The sequence below is a fragment of the Colius striatus genome, chromosome Z (genome assembly GCF_028858725.1).
Source record: "Colius striatus isolate bColStr4 chromosome Z, bColStr4.1.hap1, whole genome shotgun sequence".
NCBI lineage: Eukaryota > Metazoa > Chordata > Aves > Coliiformes > Coliidae > Colius > Colius striatus.
The window spans coordinates 4,273,453-4,295,028 of NC_084790.1; the positions used below are offsets into that span (position 1 = coordinate 4,273,453).

Genomic DNA, 21,576 nt, shown 5'->3' on the forward strand with positions numbered 1-21,576 from the left:
AGGAGCCCAGAACTGGACACAGGACTCTAGAGGAGGCCACACCAGAGCAGAACCTCCCTCACCCTGCTGCCCACACTCTTCTCGATGCCCCAGGCTGCCGTGGGCTTCTTGCTCACGAGGGCACGGTGCTGGCTCATGGGCAGTTTATTATCACTCAGCACTCCCAGGTCTCTGTCCTGGAGCTGCTCTCCAGCAGATCACCCCCAGCATGTCCTGGTGCAGGGGGTTGTTCCCCCCCAGCTGCAGAACTCTGCACTTGCCCTGGTTGAACCTGCTCCGTGTCTGGTGTGGACCAAGTTCTACGTCTTCTGCAGTGGCTGTGTTATGGTGCTGTGGAGAAAAGGGGCAATTCATGTTTTCCTGTGAAATAGCCCCTCCATAATGGGGCAGCAGGGAGGGATGGCACTGCTGGGGAGCATTGGGAACACTGGGAACATCTCCCCAGTAAGTTTCACTCAGTGACAGTAGTCATTGAGGTTTGAGTGTATTGGTGACAGTTGGAGATCTGAGGCACACACAGGCCCAAGGATGTTCTGTAGCTCTCCCAGGTGGCAACCAGTGGCCTCCATGTCAGAGAAGTGACCTCAAACAGTGCTGCAGCCTCTCCAGAAACACATTGATGAAGAGTTCCTGAGGGAAGGGAAAGCTTGCAGAATGGCATCGTATTGATTGTAACGGGCTTGAAAACGTGAGGGCTTCTCTGTGGATGAATTCCTGCTTTAAAGCGATTTTGTCTCAACAAAATCTTGCTTTTTAACCACTCTGATGTTAAATAGAGCCCAAACTAATCGTTTTCCAGTTGAGGTTTAACAATGACAAAGGCCAGGTCCTGCATCTGAGTCACAGCAACCCCAGGCAGTGCCACAGGCTGGGACAGAGGGGCTGGGAAGCTGCTGGAGGGAAAGGGCCTGGGGGGGTTGGTGCCAGCAGCTGAACATGAGCCAGCAGCGTGCCCAGGGGGCCAAAAAGACCAAGGGCATCCTGGCTGGGATCAGCACTGGGGTGGCAGCAGGAGCAGGGCAGGGATTGTCCCCCTGTGCTGGGCCCTGGGGAGGCTGCAGCTCCAGGGCTGTGTCAGTGCTGGGCCCCTCACTCACTGCCACAGGGACACTGAGGGGCTGCAGCGTGGCCAGAGCCGGGCACAGAGCTGGGGAAGGGGCTGGAGCACAAGGGTGCTGGGGAGGGGCTGAGGGAATGGGGGTGTTCAGCCTGGAGAAGAGGAGCCTGAGGGGAGACCTTCTTGCTCTTGGCAACTCCCAGACAGGAGGCTGTGTCGGGGGGTTGGTCTCTTTTTCCCAAGTTACAAGGACAGGACAAGAGGGAATGGGCTCAAGTTGCCCCAGGAGAGGTTGAGATTGGAGCTGAGGCAGAACTATTTCCCTGAGAGGGGTGTCAGCCCCTGTGCCAGGCTGCCCAGGGAGCTGGGGCAGTGCCCAGCCCTGGAGGGATCCCAAGGCCGTGGGGCTGAGGTGCTGAGGGCTGTGGGTCAGTGGTGGGCTGGGCAGCGTGAGGGCAGGGCTGGGGCTGCAGCAGCTTCAAGGGCTTTTCCAACCAAAATGATTCTGTGATTCTCTGATTCATTTCCCTCTTTCCTTTCAACCAGGGAAGGTTGTGAGTGGCTGGAGAGTGAGAGCCCCTCAAGGCTCCTTGTGAAACACCCCAAACAAGATGCAAACGGCTCCTTTTGAATCTGGCGGCCGCGGCACTGTCAACATATGGCATGAGAAAAGGAGCCGATGGCAACAGATTTTTGGTTCATTTCGAGAGAAAAACACAGATAAACACAGGCTTTTGCTGTTTAAAAACCGGCTCCTCATCTTGATAAAACAAACAGCAAAATCTGGAGGTTCCTGAGGCGGGAGAGTTGCTGGGGTTTAATTACCAGCCTCGGAAGTCCGTAGGTTAGGGAGAGTTTCGAGTTTAAGACGTGCTTTCTGCAGCAAGAAACGAGATCCCTGTTTCCCCAGTGCTGGTTTTGCCGCTGGAAATTGGAGTCCCAGAGAGTTTTTGGCCAGAGGGGGGATGGAGATGGAAGACAGATGTAGGTGTATGTCCCCAAACCCTGCAGGATGTCATCTCGCGCTGGCCAGGGATGAAGACATCCACCTGGCCCCAGATTCCAGGAGAGGTTTTGGTGTGGGTAAAGGTGCTGCTACTCATGCCCAAGCCCCTTCCAGATGAGTCTAGGGGGAGATCCGGGCTCCTTCCTGGCAGGTTTCCCTCTGCCACCGCCCCAAAACCCCCTCCCCACCCCCCTAAAACCCCCTCCCCACCCCCCTCTGCCCTCCCCCTCTCACCCCCCGCCCCCTGCGTGGGCTGGTGCCTGCGTAGGCACCTTTCAGGGCCGGTGATGGATGAGGGCTAATCGTGGAAAACGTGGTGTCAGCTGTCCCGCTCCCCTGGGCAGGACCAGACCCGCTGGTGGGGAGGTCGTGGGGGGGTCGGGTGGGAAGGGGCGGGAGGACAAGGCATTTTTATCTTTCCATCAGCTGGCAGCGTCAAGGGGGGAGGTGGGAGGGGGGGTGTGAGCGGGGTCTACCCCCTCAAAAAATGGGGTCAGTCGGCTCCCGGGGTGGGTTTGATGTGAGATGAGTGCGGGAGGTCTCAGCCTGGAGATGGGGGGGGTCGACCTCAGCGGCAGGGGGTGGGCAGGGGGCAGAGGGAAACCACGCTGTGGCCCCCTCCGGGGTGTCAGTGGCCCTGGGACCCGCTGGCTGAAGGTAGGGAGGGTACTGGGGTCTTCACTGGGGGTGTCCCCACCCCACTGCGGGGTCCCTGGGGAGCCCCTTCCCTGGGTGCCTCACCCGGGGGGTGCAGACGGCTCTGCGCCCGGGCATGGCACAGAGGGGCTTGGGGGGTGCGGGAAGCTGTAGGATTTGGGGCAGCCCTGTCCTGAGGGAGCCCCGGGTTCCCCAAACCGGGGCACATCCCGCTCCGGGTGCTGTTTGGGGATGGGGGCACGTGTGTCACCACCCCCCTCCCCATCAGAGCTACACAACAGCGTGGGGTCCCCCATCTCTTTTTGGGGTCCCACCCCTCATCAAGCAAAGCTGAGCGTGCAAGCCGTGGCGAGCACCACCGTGCCTCCCCCAATTTGGGAAGGGGGGATCATCACCCCATCCTTTCTCCCCCCACTTTGGGGGTACCCTACCTGGGGAGAGGAGGGGGGACCCCATTCCTGCACCCCCCCTTCCGTCTCTGGAAAGCGATGAGAGGCGGCTGAAGCGGAGGCAGCCGCCCGCCCACCATCCCTCACCCCCCCGCCCCCCGCCGCCATCCCCACTCCTCCTTCCTCCTCCTCCTCCTCCTCCTCCTCCTCCTCTTGCTCGCTGCACTCCAGGGCCACCGTCACCGCGGGGGCCGTACGGCGGAGGCCAGGCCTGAGCTCCATCGTCAGCTCCTCGTCCCTGTCCGGGAGGAGGGGGAGAGAGTGAGCGTGTGTGTGTGTGTGCCGTGTTCCCCCACCCACCCCAAAACCCGCCGCCCCCACACCCCGGGAGCTCCATGGTGCGGGAAGGCGGAATGGCCCGAACCCCGTACAGCTCCAACCAGGACATCCAGATGGACGTCTTCGACAACGCCGCCCTCCAGGTGACCCCCCCCCACCGCCGGGAATTTGGGGAGGGGGGATGTGTATGTGTGTGTATGTGGGGGGGGGTGTGTTTGCATCTCCGACATCGCGCGCAGCCCCGGGGTGGGGGGTGTGGGGGGGGTGGTGACGGGACGGACACACGGACACGACGGGGGGCGACACCCCCCATCGGTTCCTCCCCATTAATTCCTCCCCATCGATCCTTCCCCATCTCAACCCCTACACGAGGGATGATTTCAGCCCCCCGCCCCCATAACCAAGCTACCCCTGGAGGAACCCTAACTGCAGTCATCCCCCCCCCCCCCTCCCCTTCCCATCCCACCCAGGGGGTGTCCAGCCCCCCAGGTTTGGGGACTGCATGGAGGGAGGGGGGGTGGAGGGGTCTGTGCTGCTTGCTGTGTCACTTATTGCACCCCGAGCTGGGGGCGGCGGGGGGGGGGGGGGGGAATGTTGGATGCATCGGGAAACTTTAAGGAATTGGGAAAACTCTGCTGGGGTGGTGACCCCCCACCCACCCCCCAGCTCATCCTGGTCACCCTGAGGGCGGCGGGGCAGAAGGGATGTCCCTCTGCCCGGTCCAAATGGGTGGGTTGGCACTGCATTGCTGTGAGCCCCTCGTCCCCATGGGCTGTCTGGGGTCTGCCCCCCGCTCCGTGGGGACAGAGCCTCCCCCTGCCCCGTGACAGCCTGGAGAGCATCAGCTGAGTGGGATACAAGGTTTTTCTGGCCGGGGACGGGGGACAGGGGATGGAGGCACAGGCCCTGGCTGTGTGCACCTGGGTGCTGGCAGGGCTGAGTGCCCCCCCATCCTGGGGTGTTTTTGGGTGTCCCCCACCGCCGTTCTTGGAGTGGGGGGATGTCTCCAGGTAGCTGTGGTGAACCCCATGCCGACAGCGGGGCCACCAACCCCACCCTGGGGACCATCCCCTCCGAGTCACAGCCATGGGGGTGGGGGGGATTGGGGGGGGGGGGTGAGACCAGGGGTGAAGGACCTAAAAATACCCGGGCCCAGCTGTCCCTGCAGACGTCAGGGAGGTGACAGCCCCCCTCCCCCTGGCATGTCCCAGCCTCTTGCCCCCCACAGAGACCACCCCCACTGAGGAGGTGCTGCAGGGGGGCATCCCCATTCCCCCCAGCCCACCCCAGTGGGGGTCCCGTTAGTGGGGGGGTCCCGTTGGGATGGATGGGCACAGAAGTGCTCGCGTGGGCGAAGGGTTGGTGCCCACGCTGCGGTGGGGGGAGGTGTGGGAGGTGTTGCACACGGGGCTTTGGGCATTGGGGTGGTGGTGTGGGAGTCGCAGGTTGGCGGGTGGAGGGTTGTGCCCCCCCATAGCAGCCCCTTCCCCAGGCACCGGCTGGACTCCAGTTTGGCTGAGAGGAGCTGCAGCGTACTGGGGCTGCATTTGGGCTCTCCCCCAAATCCAACCACCTCCACTGGCTCACTCTCCTCTCCATGGCCATTGGAGAGTCCCCCCTGACCCCGGGAAGGCGATGATGGGTCCCTGAGGAGGGGGCTGCATGGCACACCTCCCCCCCACAACTCTTTCCCTGCCTCGGTTTCCCTCCTCCCATCCCCCAGGAGCTGGGGTTCTTTGCTGGGGGGGTGCAGAGTGATGGCACATCCCTGGCAGCTGGGGCTGGGGGACAGCAGAGGTGCCCCTCAAGCCCTGGGGCTCCAGCACTCCCCCCTTGCCCCCTTCCCCTCCTCCCCAGAGCAAGTACATGAAACGCAAGAGCCGCTTCAAGCGCTCGGATGGCAGCACCTCGTCTGACACCACCTCCAACAGCTTCGTCCGGCAGGTGAATGGGGCAGGGGGGCTGTCCTGGGGGGTCTCTGGGGCTCTGTCTGCCTGTGAGGTTCCTTGTGCTTCCCCCAAGGACCAAGGTGGGGGTTCAGGTTTGCATCTGAAGGCTGCTGGGGGGTGGGGGGGAGGTGCAGGTATTGCAAAGGCTGAGCCAGACCCAGCTGTGCCCCTCTCTCATAGGTGCTGGAGGGAGTCACCCCCCCATATTTGGCATCTTGTACACCCCCCAACCCTCAAAATTCCCTGCCCTTCTTGGGGTTGCCAGGCAGGTGACACAGCCCTGGCATCACCCAGCTGGCATCAGAACCATCCTCCCCAACCCCATCCACACGTCAGGGCTGCTGTTTTGGCAGTGGCCCCTGCGGCCCCCCCCGGGCCCCCACCCCCTGCCCAGCACTGGGCTAAATATACCCAGGGAGGCTGCAACCGTCCCAGGGCTGAAACCTGACCCACGGGTGCCCAAGCCCAGCGCCTGCCCGCCCCGCTCGCCCCCGGCCCTGCCACCATGGAGATAGCCAGCAAAGACCACCCTGCTGCCCCGGTGAGCATCCCCCCCTGACCCACAGCCCCCCACCCCCGGCACCCTCGCTGCGGGTCCTCCTCAGCTCCGTGGGGGTTGGAACGGGTGGTCCCGGGAGCTGGTGGGACTCACCAGGGGCTGTGGGGTGAGGGCATCGTGTCTGGCCCCTGCGTGATTTACCCTCTCCCGCTACTCCAAACAGCCCCTCCAGTCTTGCTGTGGGGCTGGGGCAGGGAGGTCTACAAGAAGGGCCAGACTCTGCCCCCCTACTCCCTGCCCCAGCAGTGGCTGGAGGAGATGGGGCTGCTGGTCTCTGCCCCACAGCTTCTGGGGAGAGGGTCCCCTGGGGAGCCTCTGCCTTGTGGCTGGGGGTAGGGGGCTGTGTGGAGAACAGTCCCCACCTCCTCAGTGCTGGGAAAGGACGGGGTAAATTTGGGATGGGGGCTCCTGCAACCATTGTGGGGGGGCATCAGGTGGAGTTTAGGAGACTGGGGAAGTGGGGTCAGCCCCCCAAAGTGCCTCTATTTTCCCCCACAGCACCCACAGCCCCGGGGCTGGGGAATCCCCCACCCAGGCTCTGGCCCCAGGGCATTGGGAGGGTGAGCAAGGAGGGGGTCCCCAATCCCACCCCACCTCCAGCCTTGTCCCGGGGTGACCCCACATCACCCCACAGCCCCCTCCCCCCATTGCCATGAGCCCCCTGGTCAGCAGCCAGCGCAGTCCCCACCGGCCTTCCCTGGGGTGGGGGGCAGCAGGGGGGTGGGCAGCGGGCAGACAGGGTGGGGGGGTCCACGTTGCCTTCCCGGCTGCGAGGAGAGGCCGGTGGCAGCGGGACGGGAGCGGGCGCCGCGTCGGTATCACGTTCCCGGCTGGAGCGGTGGCAACAGCTGCGGCCTCCCATAACCCCATGGGCTGGGGAGGAGGAGGAGGAGGAGGAGGAGGAGGAGGAGGAAGAGGCAGCTTTTGGGGGGCAGGTTTCTTCCCCTCTCGCCGCTGTCGCAGGGCTCGGCGGAGTCCTACACCAGCCGTCCCTCGGACTCGGATGTGTCGCTGGAGGAGGATCGGGAGGCACTGCGGAAGGAGGCCGAGCGCCAGGCCATGGCCCAGCTGGAGAAAGCCAAGGTGGGAGGGTTGGGCTGCTCACCCCAGCCCCCTCGGTGCTGCCCCTCACTCCCCAGGCCGTCCCCTCACTGCCCCGGGATCACCGGGAAGCCAGTGGGATCTACTGGATGGGACTGGGCTGAGCACCCATCGCCAGGGCAAGCAGTTAATGAGCCCCTCGTTAGCTCCCGGGGGGTTGTGGCCACAGTGTCCCCACCAGCCTGGGCCCTGGTGAGTGGCCACACCGCAGTGCAATGGGAGCCCACCAAGCCCCTGGCACTGCCTGGCCAGTTGCACCGGCGTGCGCCTGGCCTGAGCTGGGGACGGCTCTCACTTTGGGGTGGGGGTGTCTGTGATTTGGGGTGGGGGGTGATGCTGAGCCCTCTCCTGTGGGCAGACGAAGCCGGTGGCGTTTGCTGTGCGGACCAACGTCGGCTACAACCCCTCTGCCAGCGACGACGTGCCGGTGCAGGGCATGGCCATCTGCTTCGAGCCCAAAGACTTCCTGCACATCAAGGAGGTGGGTGTGGGGCTGGGGGGCTGCTGGGGGAGGGCGGGGGGCTGGGGTTTGGGCTGGTGTTTCAGGTGGTGTTTTCCCTTCCCTGGGGCAGAAGTACAACAACGACTGGTGGATCGGGCGGCTGGTGAAGGAGGGCTGCGAGGTGGGCTTCATCCCCAGCCCTGTCAAGCTGGAGAACATGAGGCTGCTGCAGGAGCAGAAGATGAGGCAGAACCGCCTGAGTTCGAGGTGGGATGAGCATTACCCCCTGCCCCAGCTAATCCCCCAACCTCGCCTCATTCCACTCTCACCCTGTCTCCTTATCTAGGTGAACCTGTTTCTGCAGGGGGGTTGGACTGTATGATCTCTAAAAGCCCCTTCCAACACCTGCCATTCCATGATTCTATGATCTGTGCTTCTCCCATCCAGCAAATCGGGGGACAACTCCAGCTCCAGCCTGGGCGACGTGGTGACAGGGACCCGCCGGCCCACCCCACCAGCCAGCGGTAAGAGTGTCCGGGGTCCCCACAGCCCCTGGCCTGAGCAGGGCAGGTCCAGCCTCAGGGGGAATCCTTCCCTCCCCCCACGTTGAGTAACCCCCTAGCTCCTTGTCCACAGCTCTGGCCCTTCCATTCCGGGTGCAGGCAGGCGGGTGCACCACCTCCCCCCCCTCCACCCCCCAGGGACCCCCTTGCTTTTCCCCACTACCCTCCCGCTCTCCCCAGCCCTCCCCATCTCCATTTCCCTCCTTCTTCCATCGCCATCACCGCTTTTCTTTTCTCCCTCCCCTCCCCTTGGCTCCGGCTGCCCCTCCGTCCCCAGGTGCCCTGGACATGCCTAGCTTTGCCTTTGACCCCGATGAGTTAGAGGAGGAGGAGGAGACCCACCGCTCCCCTAAGAGTAGCGTGAGCAGTGTCACCACCCCCCCTGCCCACAACAAGCGCATCCCCTTCTTTAGGAAGGTAACAGCGCCTGCCAACTCCCCCCTCACCCCCCACCCTCCCTGCGCTCGCCTGCTGCACCCTGCCTGCCCTAACACTGCCTGGGAGGGCTGTCGGGGGGCTGCAGGGGCACCCCAAAGGAGCTGGGGATGGGGGGGGCACGCTCTGCCTGAGCACCCTGCCTGCCCCAGCACGGGTGTGAGGGGCTGCAGGGGCAGCCCCCATGTCACGGGGTGGGAGGCAGTCTGTGGCTGTCTCCCCCTACATGGGCCATAGGATGGCTCAGTCCATGACTGATCCCCCCCCTACATGGGCCATAGGATGGCTCAGTCCATGACAGATCCCCCCCATACATGGGCCATAGGATGGATCAGTCTGTGGCTGCCTCCCCCTCAGCGGTCTTTTGGATGGATCAGTCCATAACTGATCCTCCCCCTGTGCTTTAAGGGATGGATCAGTCCGTGGCTGCCTCCCCCTCAGCACTCTTTTGGATGGATCAGTCCATAACTGTTCCCCCTCCACCCCGTGATTTATGAGATGGATCAGCCTGTGGCTACCTCCCCAAAATGATTTACAGGATGAATCAGCCTGTGACTGCCTCCCCCCCATGATTTAGGGAATGGATCAGCCCGTGGCTGCCTCCCCCCCATGGTTTAGGGAATGGATCAGCCCGTGGCTACCTCCCCCCCATGGTTTATGGGATGGATCAGCCCGTGGCTGCCTCCCCCCCCATGATTTACAGGATGGATCAGCCCGTGGCTGCCTCCCCCCCTGTGATTTACAGGATGGATCAGCCCGTGGCTACGTCCCCAAAATAATTTACAGGATGGATCAGCCCGTGGCTGCCTCCCCCCCTGTGATTTACAGGATGGATCAGCCCGTGGCTGCCTCCCCCCCCATGATTTACAGGATGGATCAGCCCGTGGCTGCCTCCCCCCATGATTTACAGGATGGATCAGCCCGTGGCTGCCTCCCCCCCATGGTTTATGGGATGGATCAGCCCGTGGCTGCCTCCCCCCCTGTGATTTACAGGATGGATCAGCCCGTGGCTACGTCCCCAAAATAATTTACAGGATGGATCAGCCCGTGGCTGCCTCCCCCCATGATTTACAGGATGGATCAGCCCGTGGCTGCCTCCCCCCATGATTTACAGGATGGATCAGCCCGTGGCTGCCTCCCCCTCAGTACTCTTTGGGATGGATCAGTGCTTTATGGGATGGATCAAGCCGTGGCTGCCTCCCCCCATGGTCCATGGGATGGGTCATCCTGTGCCCCCCTCTCCCCCATCGTGCATGGTGTGTGCCCGCACGGCCAGTGTTTTGCCCCCCCCCCCCCCCCCAAACTGGAAATGGACCGTTCCTCCCCCCCCAAGCTGGTCAGAAGCTGTGGGGGTTCGGGCACAACCACAACCTGTGGCAGGGGGTGTCCTGCAAGGACTTGTGGGGGGCGAGCAGACCTCGGGGGTGTGGGGGTGTACCAGCCCCCCCCTCCCCTCACCGCCCCCCCAATCCCTCCCCGAGCCCCCGCTTGCACCCCAACCCTAACCCAGCGCAGGGCGATGCTGTGTGAGCACCCCCGTGGGCCACACATGCATCCCCTGGGGACCCCCACCCCCGAACCCCCCCGTGCCCCCCGTGCCCGCGGGTAACACGCATGCCTTGTTTGTCTCCTCTCGCCCCCCCGGCCCCCCGCGGCCTCTCGGGACGTAGCGAAAGCAGAAGCAGAAATCGGTGAGTAGGTGGCAGGACCCCCCCGGGGAGGGCCCGTGGGGAGGGGAAGGGGTAACCCCCACCCCCAAGCTTGCAGCCCCTTCCCCCACTGAAATCCCCAGAGCTGCCCCTGTAAAGGGGCAAAGCTGAGAGTCAACTCCCCCCCCCCACCCCACACCTCCTGCCCCTGCTCCCCAGCCCCGCTGACCCCCGGCTCTGCCCCACAGGCTGAGCACGTGCCCCCGTACGATGTGGTCCCCTCCATGCGGCCCATCATCCTGGTGGGACCCTCGCTGAAGGGATACGAGGTGAGAAGAGCTGGGGGAGGGCACTGGGGGAGGGTGTGGGTATGGGGTGAGGGGGACACCCTGGCCCCATGGTCTCCTTCCCTGCCTCCCTCCCTCCCCAGGTCACGGACATGATGCAGAAAGCCCTCTTTGACTTCTTGAAGCATCGCTTTGATGGCAGGTGAGAGAGGTGGCTGGGGGACCACTAACACCATGGAGGGTCTTTCCCCCCATAGAGAGCCCCCTAAAGCCATGGGAGGAATCCTAATCCTGGGGGGATTCCCTGACCCCATGCAGGACCCCTAACCCCACAGAAGGATCCCTAAACCCAAAGGCATTCCAGAACCCTGTGGAGACCCCTAAACCCATGGGGGGGCACCCCCTAATCCCATGGAGGAACCTTTAACACCATGGAGGTCCTCCAATCCCTAAACACGTGGGGGAAGCTGTAAACCTGTGGGGGATCCCTAATCCCATTGGGAGACCCCCTAAGGCCATGGGGAGACCTCTAACCCCATGGAGGACCCTTGATCTCACAGAGGAACCTCTGACCTCATGGAGAACCCCTAAACACACAAGGGAAGCCATAAACCTGTGGGAGACCCCTAATCCCATTGGGAAAGCCCTAACACCATGAGGGGACCCCTGACTCCATGGAGGGACCCCTGACTCCATGAGGTGACCTGCTCCATGGTTCCTGCCATTGTGGGGGAGTCTCTTCCCTAAGGAGCAGGAGTCCTGTGGCTGCAGCTCCAGACAGCCCTGTGTGTGGGGTGGGAGGAAGGGGGTGGAAGGAGGGCCCCTGAGGGGGTGTAGGGGGGTGTGGGGAGCAGGAGATGCACCCACTCTGGCTTTCCCCAACCCTCTTGTGGCTTCTTCCATCTCCAGGATCTCCATCACACGGGTGACAGCTGACATCTCCCTGGCCAAGCGCTCTGTCCTCAACAACCCCAGCAAGCACACCATCATCGAGCGCTCCAGCACACGCTCCAGCCTGGGTAAGGCCACCCCCTGACACCCCCTGGGACACCCCCTACCCAAGCCTCCATCTGTATCAGCCCAGCACCTTCACACCCAGCCCCTCTGGCCCATGGTGCTTGCCCAGCTCACGGTGGGGGGGTGGGGGTGTGACTAACACGGGGGGGGGGTGGGGGGGGGGCACTTGCTGCCCTGAGCTCCCCCCAGCCCATTGGGCTCAGTCTCTCTCCCATCCTCCCATTTTATCTTCTCTGTGTGGTATTTTTGTTTTCTTTCCTTTGTTTTTCTCCTTTCCTTTGGGTTTCCTCCCCTCCGTGCCGCATCCTTTCTCCCCTGCTCCTGATACAGATGTCTTGGGTATGTAGTTTGGACCCTCTTGGACCCCCTGGCACCCCTCTGCCTGGTGAGGGGGCACTGAGGGGCTGATGTCTCCCCTTGGATCCCCATGCTCCCTGCCTGGCCATCGCCAGGCTCTGGGGCACAGCAAGGACTGGGTAGAGTGTGAGGGTTGGGGGACACCGTGGTCACACAGCCCCATCTGATCCTCCACCTCAAGCGCATGTGGTCTAGGGGGGCTTTTACAACATCCTTTCACTCTCTGCAGCTCCCTGACAGGAGGTTGCACTGAGGTGGGGGTCAGTTTCTTCTCTCAAGTGATAGAACAAGAGGGAACAGCCTCAAGTTGCCCCAGGGCAGGCTGAGATTGGAGCTGAGGCAGAACTGTTTCCCTGAGAGGGGTGTCAGCCCCTGTACCAGGCTGCCCAGGGAGCTGGGGCAGTGCCCAGCCCTGGAGGGATCCCAAAGCCCTGGAGCTGAGCTGCTGAGGGTCATGGGTTTGTGGTGGGCTGGGTAGGGTGATGGCAGGGCTGGGACTGCAACAGGTTCAAGGGCTTTTCCAGCCAAAATGATCCTATAATGGTGCCAGAGCTGGGAGCCTCCTGTCCCCTTCCTCCTGCAGTGACCTCCCCATCCCTGGGGCTGAGGTGACACTGGAATGGCCAAATCCCAGTACAAGACTCCTCCTGCTCCCACCCCATTCCCAACATCACACCTCCCAGCAGTTTCCCCCTCAGCCCCCGTGGCCCCTCCCGTGCCCCCCTGACCTCGCTGTGTCCCCGTGCCTGCAGCTGAGGTGCAGAGTGAGACCGAGCGCATCTTCGAGCTGGCCCGGACACTGCAGCTGGTGGCCCTGGACGCCGACACCATCAACCACCCGGCCCAGCTGGCCAAGACCTCGCTGGCTCCCATCATTGTCTAATTGTCTACATCAAAATCACCTCCCCCAAGGTGGGTGAAGGCCCCCAGGGTGGATAGGGGGGGCAGCCCAAGCCCCTTCCCCGCTGTGCCCCCTCCCCGTGGCCACCCCAAGCTGTCCTCTCCCACGCCCCAGGTGCTGCAGCGGCTGGTGAAGTCCCGGGGCAAGTCCCAGGCGAAGCACCTCAATGTGCAGATGGTGGCATCTGACAAGCTGGCACAGTGCCCACCCGTAAGTGTGCCCTTGTCCTGAGCCCCTCCCCCAAAACAGACACCCTGACCCCACCACGACCCTGCCCCAGCCACTCGACTGCACCTCTGCAGGACAAAAGCTTCTCCCGTCACCTCTGCTCAGGCACATGCCCTGCCCATCCCATTGACCCTTCCCCATCCCATTGACCCCATCCCATTGACCCTGCCTCATCCCACTGACCACATCCCATCTCATTGACCCCATCCCATCCCACTGACCCTGCCTCATCCCATTGACCCTGCCCCATCCCATTGACCACATCCCACTGACCTCATCCCATCCCACTGACCTCATCCCATCCCATTGACCTCATCCCGTCCCATTGACCCTGCCTCATCCCATTGACCCTGCCCCATCCCATTGACCCCATCCCATCGACCCCGCCCCATCCCATTGACCCTGCCCCATCCCATTGACCCCATCCCATCCCATTGACCCTGCCTCATCCCACTGACCACATCCCATCTCATTGACCCCATCCCATCCCATTGACCCTGCCTCATCCCATTGACCCTGCCCCATCCCATTGACCCCATCCCATCCCATTGACCCTGCCTCATCCCATTGACCCTGCCCCATCCCATTGACCCCATCCCATCGACCCCGCCCCATCCCATTGACCCTGCCCCATCCCATTGACCCCATCCCATCCCATTGACCCTGCCTCATCCCACTGACCACATCCCATCTCATTGACCCCATCCCATCCCATTGACCCTGCCTCATCCCATTGACCCTGCCCCATCCCATTGACCCCATCCCATCCCATTGACCCTGCCTCATCCCATTGACCCTACCCAATCCCATTGGCTCTAATCTCATCCAATTCACCCCTCCCTGCCCCTAGAAGCCCCACCTCATCCCAATGACTCTGCCCTGCTCCATTGACCCACACTGCCCCATTGACCCTTCCCTGTCCCACTGACCCCTAGATGGCTCACAATATCCCATTGACCCCCACTCCCTCCTATTGACCCCACCTCATCCTATTTCCCCCCTCCTTGTCCCCAGAACCCCTGGTCATCCCATTGACTCCTGCCCCATCCTCAGGCCTCACCTTGGCCCCATAGCCTCTCCCCTTGGCCCTGCTGCCCCGCTCTACCCCACACCCTCCTCCCTCCTTCCTCCAGGAGATGTTTGACATCGTGCTGGATGAGAACCAACTGGAGGAAGCCTGTGAGCACCTGGCTGAGTACCTGGAGGCCTACTGGAAGGCGACTCACCCCCCCAGCAGCAACCCCCCCAACCCGCTGCTCAACCGCACCATGGCCACAGCCGCGCTGGCCGCCAGCCCTGCCCCCGTCTCCAACCTCCAGGTACAGGTGCTCACCTCCCTGCGCAAGAACCTGAGCCTCTGGGGACGGGGTGGGCCCGAGACCACCTCCCCCAGTCCCCCGGCACCCCTCGAGGAGCACACGCTGTGAGGTGTGAGCAGGGACGGCGACACCCCCCCCCCACCTCCCACCCACTGCCCTTGGGGGCACCCAGCAAACTGCGGCCCCTCAGGAGTGGGACTGTCCCTGGGATCCCCCACTCAGGGACCTGTTAACGCCCCCCCCACAAGGTACTGCAGCCCCCTAGGACTGAGACCGTCCTGGGAACCCCCTCTCCCCTGGGGATCTGTGGCCCTACCCAGGGTACTTCAGCCCCCCCAGGACTGAGACCATCCCTGGGACCTCCCCCTCAGGGTACTGCAGCCCCCCAAGAGTGGGATTATCCCTGTGACCTGCCCTCTGGGAACCTGCAGCCCCCCAGGTCTGGGGCCACCCTGGAGAGCTGCAGCACCCTAGAGGGGGATCATCCCTGGGATCCTTCCCCCCACCTCCTCCGGGCAGTTGCTCCCCATCCCTGGAGGGAGGGATGCTACTCTGGGATCAGCCCTGGGGGGTCTCCTCCCTGTCTGGGATTGCTGACAACCCCCAATTTCTGGGGGTCTGGGCCCCCTCTGTGGCCTGGACTCCCCCTGGGGATTAGGGCATCCCGTGAATCTGCCCCCTCCAAGCACCTCTGGGAATGTGGGTCCTCTCTGTGCCTCCCTGGGGATCAGAACCCCCCACTCCCCCCACCTTACTGGAGCTGGGGTCAAGGGCTGATGAGGGGGGGTCCCGGTGGGGCTCAAGGTGGAGATGCAGAGCCCCATCACACTGTGACCTTCACGGTGCTGAGCCTGCGGGGAGGGGGGACACAGCACCCACCCGGGGCAGGAGGCAGAGGAGGGACACGTGTCCTGTGTCGTCTGTCGCTGATTCTTCCACCCAGCACTCCCCCCACCCGCGGTGACCCCCACCCCTTCCCCTCCCCTCCCGTCGAGGGCTCAGACCTGGCACTGCCGTGACCCGAGTGAGCAGGGCAGGGCTGGGCAGGAGCGCATGTACCCCCCGCCCCCAGCTAACCCCACCCCCACTAACGCCCCCTCCCCAACCTGTCTCCTTGCACGGTGTGGTTGCTTCTCCTAACCAGGGTCCCTACGTAGTGCCCGGGGAGCCGCCACTCGAGGGGGAGCACGGCCGCCCCCGGCACGGCCCCGCCGAGCTGGGGGGCTCCGGGCAGGGCCGCCCCCCGCCGCCGCCCTCCCGCCCGGCCCCCCGCAGCCTGTCCCGCCAGGACACCTTCGATTTGGAGACCCCGGGCAGCCGGGATTCGGCCGGGACTGAACCCGGCGATTCCTGTTGCATGGACATCGAGATGGATCCCGCCGAGGAGGAGCCGCCGGGCCCCCCCGGTCACGAGGCGTGGGAGCAGCAGGACCCCCAGGGCCGGGGGCTGCGGGGTCGAGCCAAGGGTCAGGAGCGCTACGGCCCCGCCGCCCCGGAGCCCCTGGGGCTGGGGCAGGGCGAGGTGGAGGGCTGGGGCCAGGATGTTTACATACGTTAGGGTGAGGGAGTGGGGGCTGGGGCGGGGTGCTGGTTTTGGGGTGGGGAGAACCCCCCTGCTTGCAGTGCCATGGGGAGCTTTGCCCCAGTGAACTCCCCTGCCCCACTCCTTGATGTGGGAGGGGTCTTGCCACCCCCCACTCCCCCATAAACTCCCCCCCCCACCCCCCAAGCATCTCGTGGTGCCTCAGGCCCTCCCTGCCCCACAGGGAGAGCAAATGACCAAAGGGGACCCAGGGGATTCTGATAGTGGGTCCCCATCCCTGGGCATGGTGTAGGGGGGGGCATGCTCCCCCCCCACCCCAAGCCCTTGCCTGCTCCCTACCACCCCCCCCCAGGTGCCCCCTGCTTCTCCATGGTGCTCTTTGCCACCCAGCTGCAGGAGGACTCTGAGCTGGTGGTGGCACTGGGGGGATCCTTGCCCCCCACCCTCCACCAGTGCCTGCAGCCTGGCACTGCAGCCCTGCCTCCCGCCTGGCATCTGGGGAGGGGGTGATGCATGCGTGTGCAGTGTGTGCAGGGCTTTGGGGTGCTCCAGCGGTGGAGGGGTCCCCGCTGCCCCAGGCCTTGCCCCCCACTCCCCCCGGGGGTGCTGCCTGACCTTGGAGGGGGGGCGGTTTGCATGTGTTTGCCTTGAAGGGGCTCTGCCTGAATTTGGGGAGGGGAGGGTGGGGGAATCTGAGCCACTTTGGGGGAGGGGGGAATCTAACACGTGCTAACAGCTGCCCAGCCCTGGCCTGCCACGCCAGCACCCCTGGGGGGGGGGGGGCTCATGCCACCCCCTTTCCCTGGGGTGCACCGGGCAGCACCAGGCCTCTGCCCACACTCCCCAGCCCCCCCCACCCTGCTGTGCCCGTCTGCTCTCGCCCCATCCAGCCGTGTCCGTCTGTCTGTCCATCTGTGAGCCTGTCTGTCTGCTCCCTCCCCCCCCGCCCGGCAGGGCTGCCTTTGCCCCCCCCCCCCCCAGGGCACTGCCTTCTCCTGTGCCCGCCCTGGGGCTTCCCTTGTCCCCCCCCCCTCACCTCGGTGGGGTGGGGATATCCCACCTCCAGCCCTCACCGTGGGGCTGGGCTCACCCTTCCTACGGGACAGCCCCGTGCCCCCCACCCCGGGGCCATGCTGGGGGTCCCCAGGGGTCACTGCCTTACCCAGACCACCAGCCCAGGTCGGGGGAGTGGGGGGCCTCGGGGGGCACCCAGCTCTGCCGCTGCCAAGCCACCTCCGCCCATTGTGTGCCTCAGTTTCCCCTTTGCCGGGGTGGGGGACACACTTCCCCCCCCCCCGACACCGCCTTCCCGGCGCTCACTGCCGCGGCCGTCGGAGTCTGGGCAGTGGGGACCCCCCCCCAGCCCCTCCCACGGGCAAAGGGACGTCCCGTTATTTATGTCACTCCACAAAATTTATTTAAAAGACCCGACAAAGTGTATTTTATTTATTTATTCTCGTTGGGGATAGGGGGGGGGGGAGGGGACTCGCCCCGCTCGCTTGTTTCTTTGTAATAAACATTTCGGTGAGACCTGCCCCGCGGCCGTGCGTGCTCTGTGCGGGGAAGGGGTGCGGGTGGGAGGGCGCACACGGGACCCGCAGCCCCCAGACCCAACGCAGAGACGCGGCGCAGCTCATCTCTGCAGTGACCCGGCACGTCTGTCCCTGGGGTGGGCTGTCAGCGGGTGGCCGGGGAAGGGATGGGGATGGAGCAGGGACCTGCCCGGCTCTTGGAGGAAAGGGGCGGGGAAGGACCCGAAACTCCCGCCGCCCCGTTGCCAGGGTGATGGGCGGCGGCGGCAGCCGGGCTCGGCGCGGTGCTCGGCCGGGTTTAGCGGCGCTTGGCCGGCTTTGGACACGATATTTACAGGCAATAAATAGATCGCTGATGACTCAGGGCCGCCGGCACCTCCACTCGCTCTTCTCCGGCCAGTACTCGAACGCTTTCCTGCAGAGGAGACAACGGGGACATGGGTGGCACCTCGATCCCCGCCCCATTCATTCCCCCAGTGCCCCCCACTCCCCCTCCCCAGTAGCCCCATACTCACTCTCTCGCGGGCACAGCGGCCCGGCAGACCAGCCCGGCCTGGCAGGGGCAGATCTGGTTGATGCTGAAGGCCAAACCGCCGGGGGGGACGTGGCAGCTCTGGGCTAGTGCGAGGCGCGGCTGGCAAACGCGCTCGCCGTGCTGCCGTGCGCAGCAGCCGCCCTCCCCGCAGTCCTCGTCCCGCTGGCACCGCGCTCCTGCCGGGGTCCAAAGCGGGGTTAGCGGAGCGGGGGGGACGGTGGGGGACGGGGATGGAGCTGCGGGGGCTGGATGCTCCCAGCACTCGTTGGGGTTGATGCTGGAGGGTGGCCCCTGAGGTTAAGGCTGGGGGAGGGGGGTGGCCGTCCCTTGTGTCCCCGCCCCCATCCCAGCCCCTTGCTCACCCTCCTGGCCGTCGGGCACGGGCTGCTGGCACTTGCCGAACATGCAGAGGAGGCCGTGGGCGCAGTGGGTGTCTCGGCGGCAGTACTGTCCCGCGGGACGCGTGGGCAGGCACAGCCCGAAGTGCTCGTCGCAGAAATACCCGTGGGCGCAGGGGCTGGCCGGGCTGCACTCTGTCACCTGAGCGGGGGGACACAAGCGACACGGGGCGTCAGGGCACCGAGCCTTCCCCTCGACTCCATCCCACACGCTATCCTCGAGCCCAGAACAGGCCACAAACAGCATCATCACGGGGCAAAAACTCTTCTGTATGCTCCAGTTTTGTGTTTGCGGTTTTGGGGTTTTATTTTCCCTCGGGAAAAGAAAACCCGGCCGGAGATGGTCAGAGGGTGGGGAGCGGCGCGGCTGCCCGCGGCCCGAAAAAGTCCTGCTCCAGGTGAGGCTCGAACTCACAACCTCGGCATCGCTCTGTGTACTGCCCTATAAGTACCGCGCGCTGACCGATTGCGCCACTGGAGCCCCCGGCGCCGCCCGCCGCGTCAGCGCTCTGTCCCGGCCTCGCCGACCCCCCGCCCCGGCCCCGGTCCTCGTCCTGCCCCTCGGCCCCGGCTGTCCCACCTCTGCAGCCGTCGACCCACGCACTCACCCCTGCTGCAAACTCAGCTCCTGCTCCCACCCTGGCTGCACCCACCCCCTCCTCCTGCTCCAGCTCCCACCCTTGCATCCACCCCTGCTCCAAATCTGCTCCTACTCCCTCTCCCACCCTGGCTGCGTATCTGGCTCCAAACCCAGCTCCCAGACCTGCTCCCACCTTGGCTACATCCCTTCTCCTGTTCTATCTCCCACTCCCTCCCTCTTGTTTCATCTCTCATTCCCCCCCTCTTGCTCCATCTCCATCTCCCTCCCTCTTGCTCCATCTCCATCTCATCCCATCTTGCTCCATCTCCCATCCCTCTTTCTGCTCCAGTATCCATCCCTGCTCCAAACTCATCTCCAATCCCTGCTCCCACCCTGCTCCAAACCCATCTCCCACTCCTGCACCCCCTCTTCCTGCTCCTGTACCCCCTCTTCCTGCTCCTGTACCCACCCTTGCTCCCACCTCTTCTGCACCTGCACCTCCTCCTCTCCCTCACCTCCCACACTCCTGGGAGAGGGACACCCACCCCCCCGGGTCATCCCCCCCAACTCACCTCCTCCAGGTTGTCCCCAGGGCTGCCGCTTCTCCTCAGGGCAGCTTCGTGGGGCAGATGCTGGGGCAGGGAGTACATCCATGCCCAGAGGTAGCCAGAGACGGTAGGCAGGAGCCAGGTGAGGAGGCAGAGGATGGCTGAGGGCATCATCATGCTGCTGGAGGAGGGCAGTAGGATGCTCAGGTCCGGGCTGCTGGGTTTATGTAGCCCACGGCCTATCTCAACCCCTGCTGCTAAAACTGTTTGCCCACCTAATGGGGAAGGAGGAGGCAATCAGGGGTTAAGGGATTAACATAATTGCCAGCCTTCCCCTCGGTGGGGGCAACAGCCCCAAAGTAAACAGCCCCCCCGAGCAGTCTGGCTCCGGCGCCTGCCTGGCTCCAGCAGTGGCCCTGGGTGGGTTTGGGGTACAGCCTGGAGTGTCCTGGGTGTCTGCAGCCCCTCGGGTCCCCCGATAGCTCAGGGGTGGCACTGGATGCCAGCACCTTGCCAGAAATGTGTGACAATGGCATTGGGTTTGTTCCCCCTCTTCCACGGGGTGGGGGGACGTGAGGATTGGGATAGGTGGAAGGAGGGAGTGGGGGCACATGCTATGGCCCCTAGGGTGGGCAGCAGTGGGCACAGGGCTGGGATCTGGATTGTGTTTTGTGTGTTTGTCCCCTCTGTTCCTGGGGAAAGGGTATGAGGAAGAGGCAGAAGGAGAGTGGGTGACACACTGTGATCCCCTCCAGGGATGGCAGAGGTGGGCACGAGGCTGGCATATGGACTGCTTTGTTTGTTTGTCCCCTCTTTTCCTGGGGATGTGAGAGAGAGGTATAAGGAGAATGGGGGGCACACTGTGGCCCTCCCAGGGATGACAGTGGTGGGCACAAGACTGGCACTTGGCCTGTGTTTTGTGTGTTTGGGACAGGGGGACAAGGGAGAGGCAGAAGCAGAAAGAGACCAGCGGGGTACACTGTGACCCCCCCCTCCAGAGATGGCAGTGATGGGCACAGGATTGGCATCTGGACTGTGTTTTGTATACTTGTGTCCTCCCTTTCCTAGGGAGGGAGAGGCAGGAGAGGGGGGGGACACTGTGACCCCCCTGGAGAGGACAGTGTTGGGCACAGCATTGGCATCTGGACTGTCTCTTGTGTATTTGTCTCCCCCCTTTCTTGAGACAGGGGCACAAGAGAGAGGCAGAAGGAGAGTGGGGGGACACTGTGACCCCCCCAGAGAGGGCAGCAGTGGGCACAGGGTTGGCATTTGGCCCGTGTTCTGTGTGTTTTCATGTGTGTCCCATGCATGCCCCATCTGCCACCCCCTGTGCACACACATCTTCCCCGGGGGTGACGGGCTTTGCACCTTCCCTAATGGCTTTGCAAACGAGGTGTCTGTGTCTCCAGGCCCTTATCTCCTGGCTGAGCTGGCACCAGCTCCTGGCAAACCCGCAAATGGCCTCCCCTGAAGTGGATTCACCAGACAATGCCACCACCGAGTCCCCAGACACACAGGGGAGCTTAGCCAGGGCCACCCTGGCTCCCCCCTGACCTCGCCAATACACTTTGACCACCCCAGGACTGGGTCCCAGTTGGGTCCCAGTTGGTTCCCTGCAACACACAGGGCTGCAGCTACGTTCTGGGTGGGTTTTGTCCCCAGGTGAAGTAAGGACAGGGCAGGAGCTGGTGGCTCATCGGGAGTGGGGTGCACCAGGGTCTCCCCTCCTTTGAGGGTTGGGGATGTGTCCTGCTGCAGGGAGATCACCCTCCCTAGGGGTTTCCCTCTCTGTAACTCTACTGTCCCGGGCAATGCCCCTGCCTTCGTGCCTCAGTTTCCCCGTCTGTAACAAGGGAAGGTGGTTGGGGCTACTGAAGGTGGCTGGAAAATCACCGCGGTGACCCAAAACGTTTTTCTCCCTATGGTCCAGGAAGTGTCAGTGCCCAGGACAGGCTCCAGACGGGGGGATCGGTCCCCTAGCCCCATGTCCCCCCCCACGGCTCTCCCCACATTTGCACAGCGGCTTAGGGAGCAAATATTGACCTCGCTCCTCGGCCACAATCACGGCCGCTCCCCGCATCCGTCACCCGCTGTGCGCTCGCCCCGGCGCTGCCCCCCCGGCTAATCCCACCCCCCACCCTTCGCAGGGCCGTGTGGCAGCTCTGCTTTCCGCACACCCCCGGGG

General features: G+C 64.0%; 1 protein-coding gene and 1 non-coding gene across 2 annotated transcripts; one reads left to right on the top strand and one right to left on the bottom strand.

The window, feature by feature from the left end:
• Positions 1-3,489: 3,489 nt before the first annotated feature.
• LOC133628768 (voltage-dependent L-type calcium channel subunit beta-1-like) lies at positions 3,490-15,813 on the top strand. Its single transcript, XM_062017795.1, is given in 16 exon segments — positions 3,490-3,591; positions 5,306-5,392; positions 6,920-7,039; positions 7,416-7,538; positions 7,630-7,766; positions 7,947-8,023; positions 8,340-8,479; positions 10,395-10,475; positions 10,577-10,635; positions 11,343-11,452; positions 11,781-11,789; positions 12,560-12,681; positions 12,684-12,719; positions 12,823-12,918; positions 14,070-14,255; positions 15,400-15,813. Coding segments are annotated over 16 exon segments (1,884 nt in total). The 5' UTR covers positions 3,490-3,504.
• Positions 15,814-18,653: 2,840 nt separating this feature from the next.
• Positions 18,654-18,744, bottom strand: TRNAI-UAU (transfer RNA isoleucine (anticodon UAU)). Its single transcript is given in 2 exon segments — positions 18,654-18,689; positions 18,707-18,744. It is a non-coding gene; the product is annotated as a tRNA-Ile (tRNA).
• Positions 18,745-21,576: the final 2,832 nt, after the last annotated feature.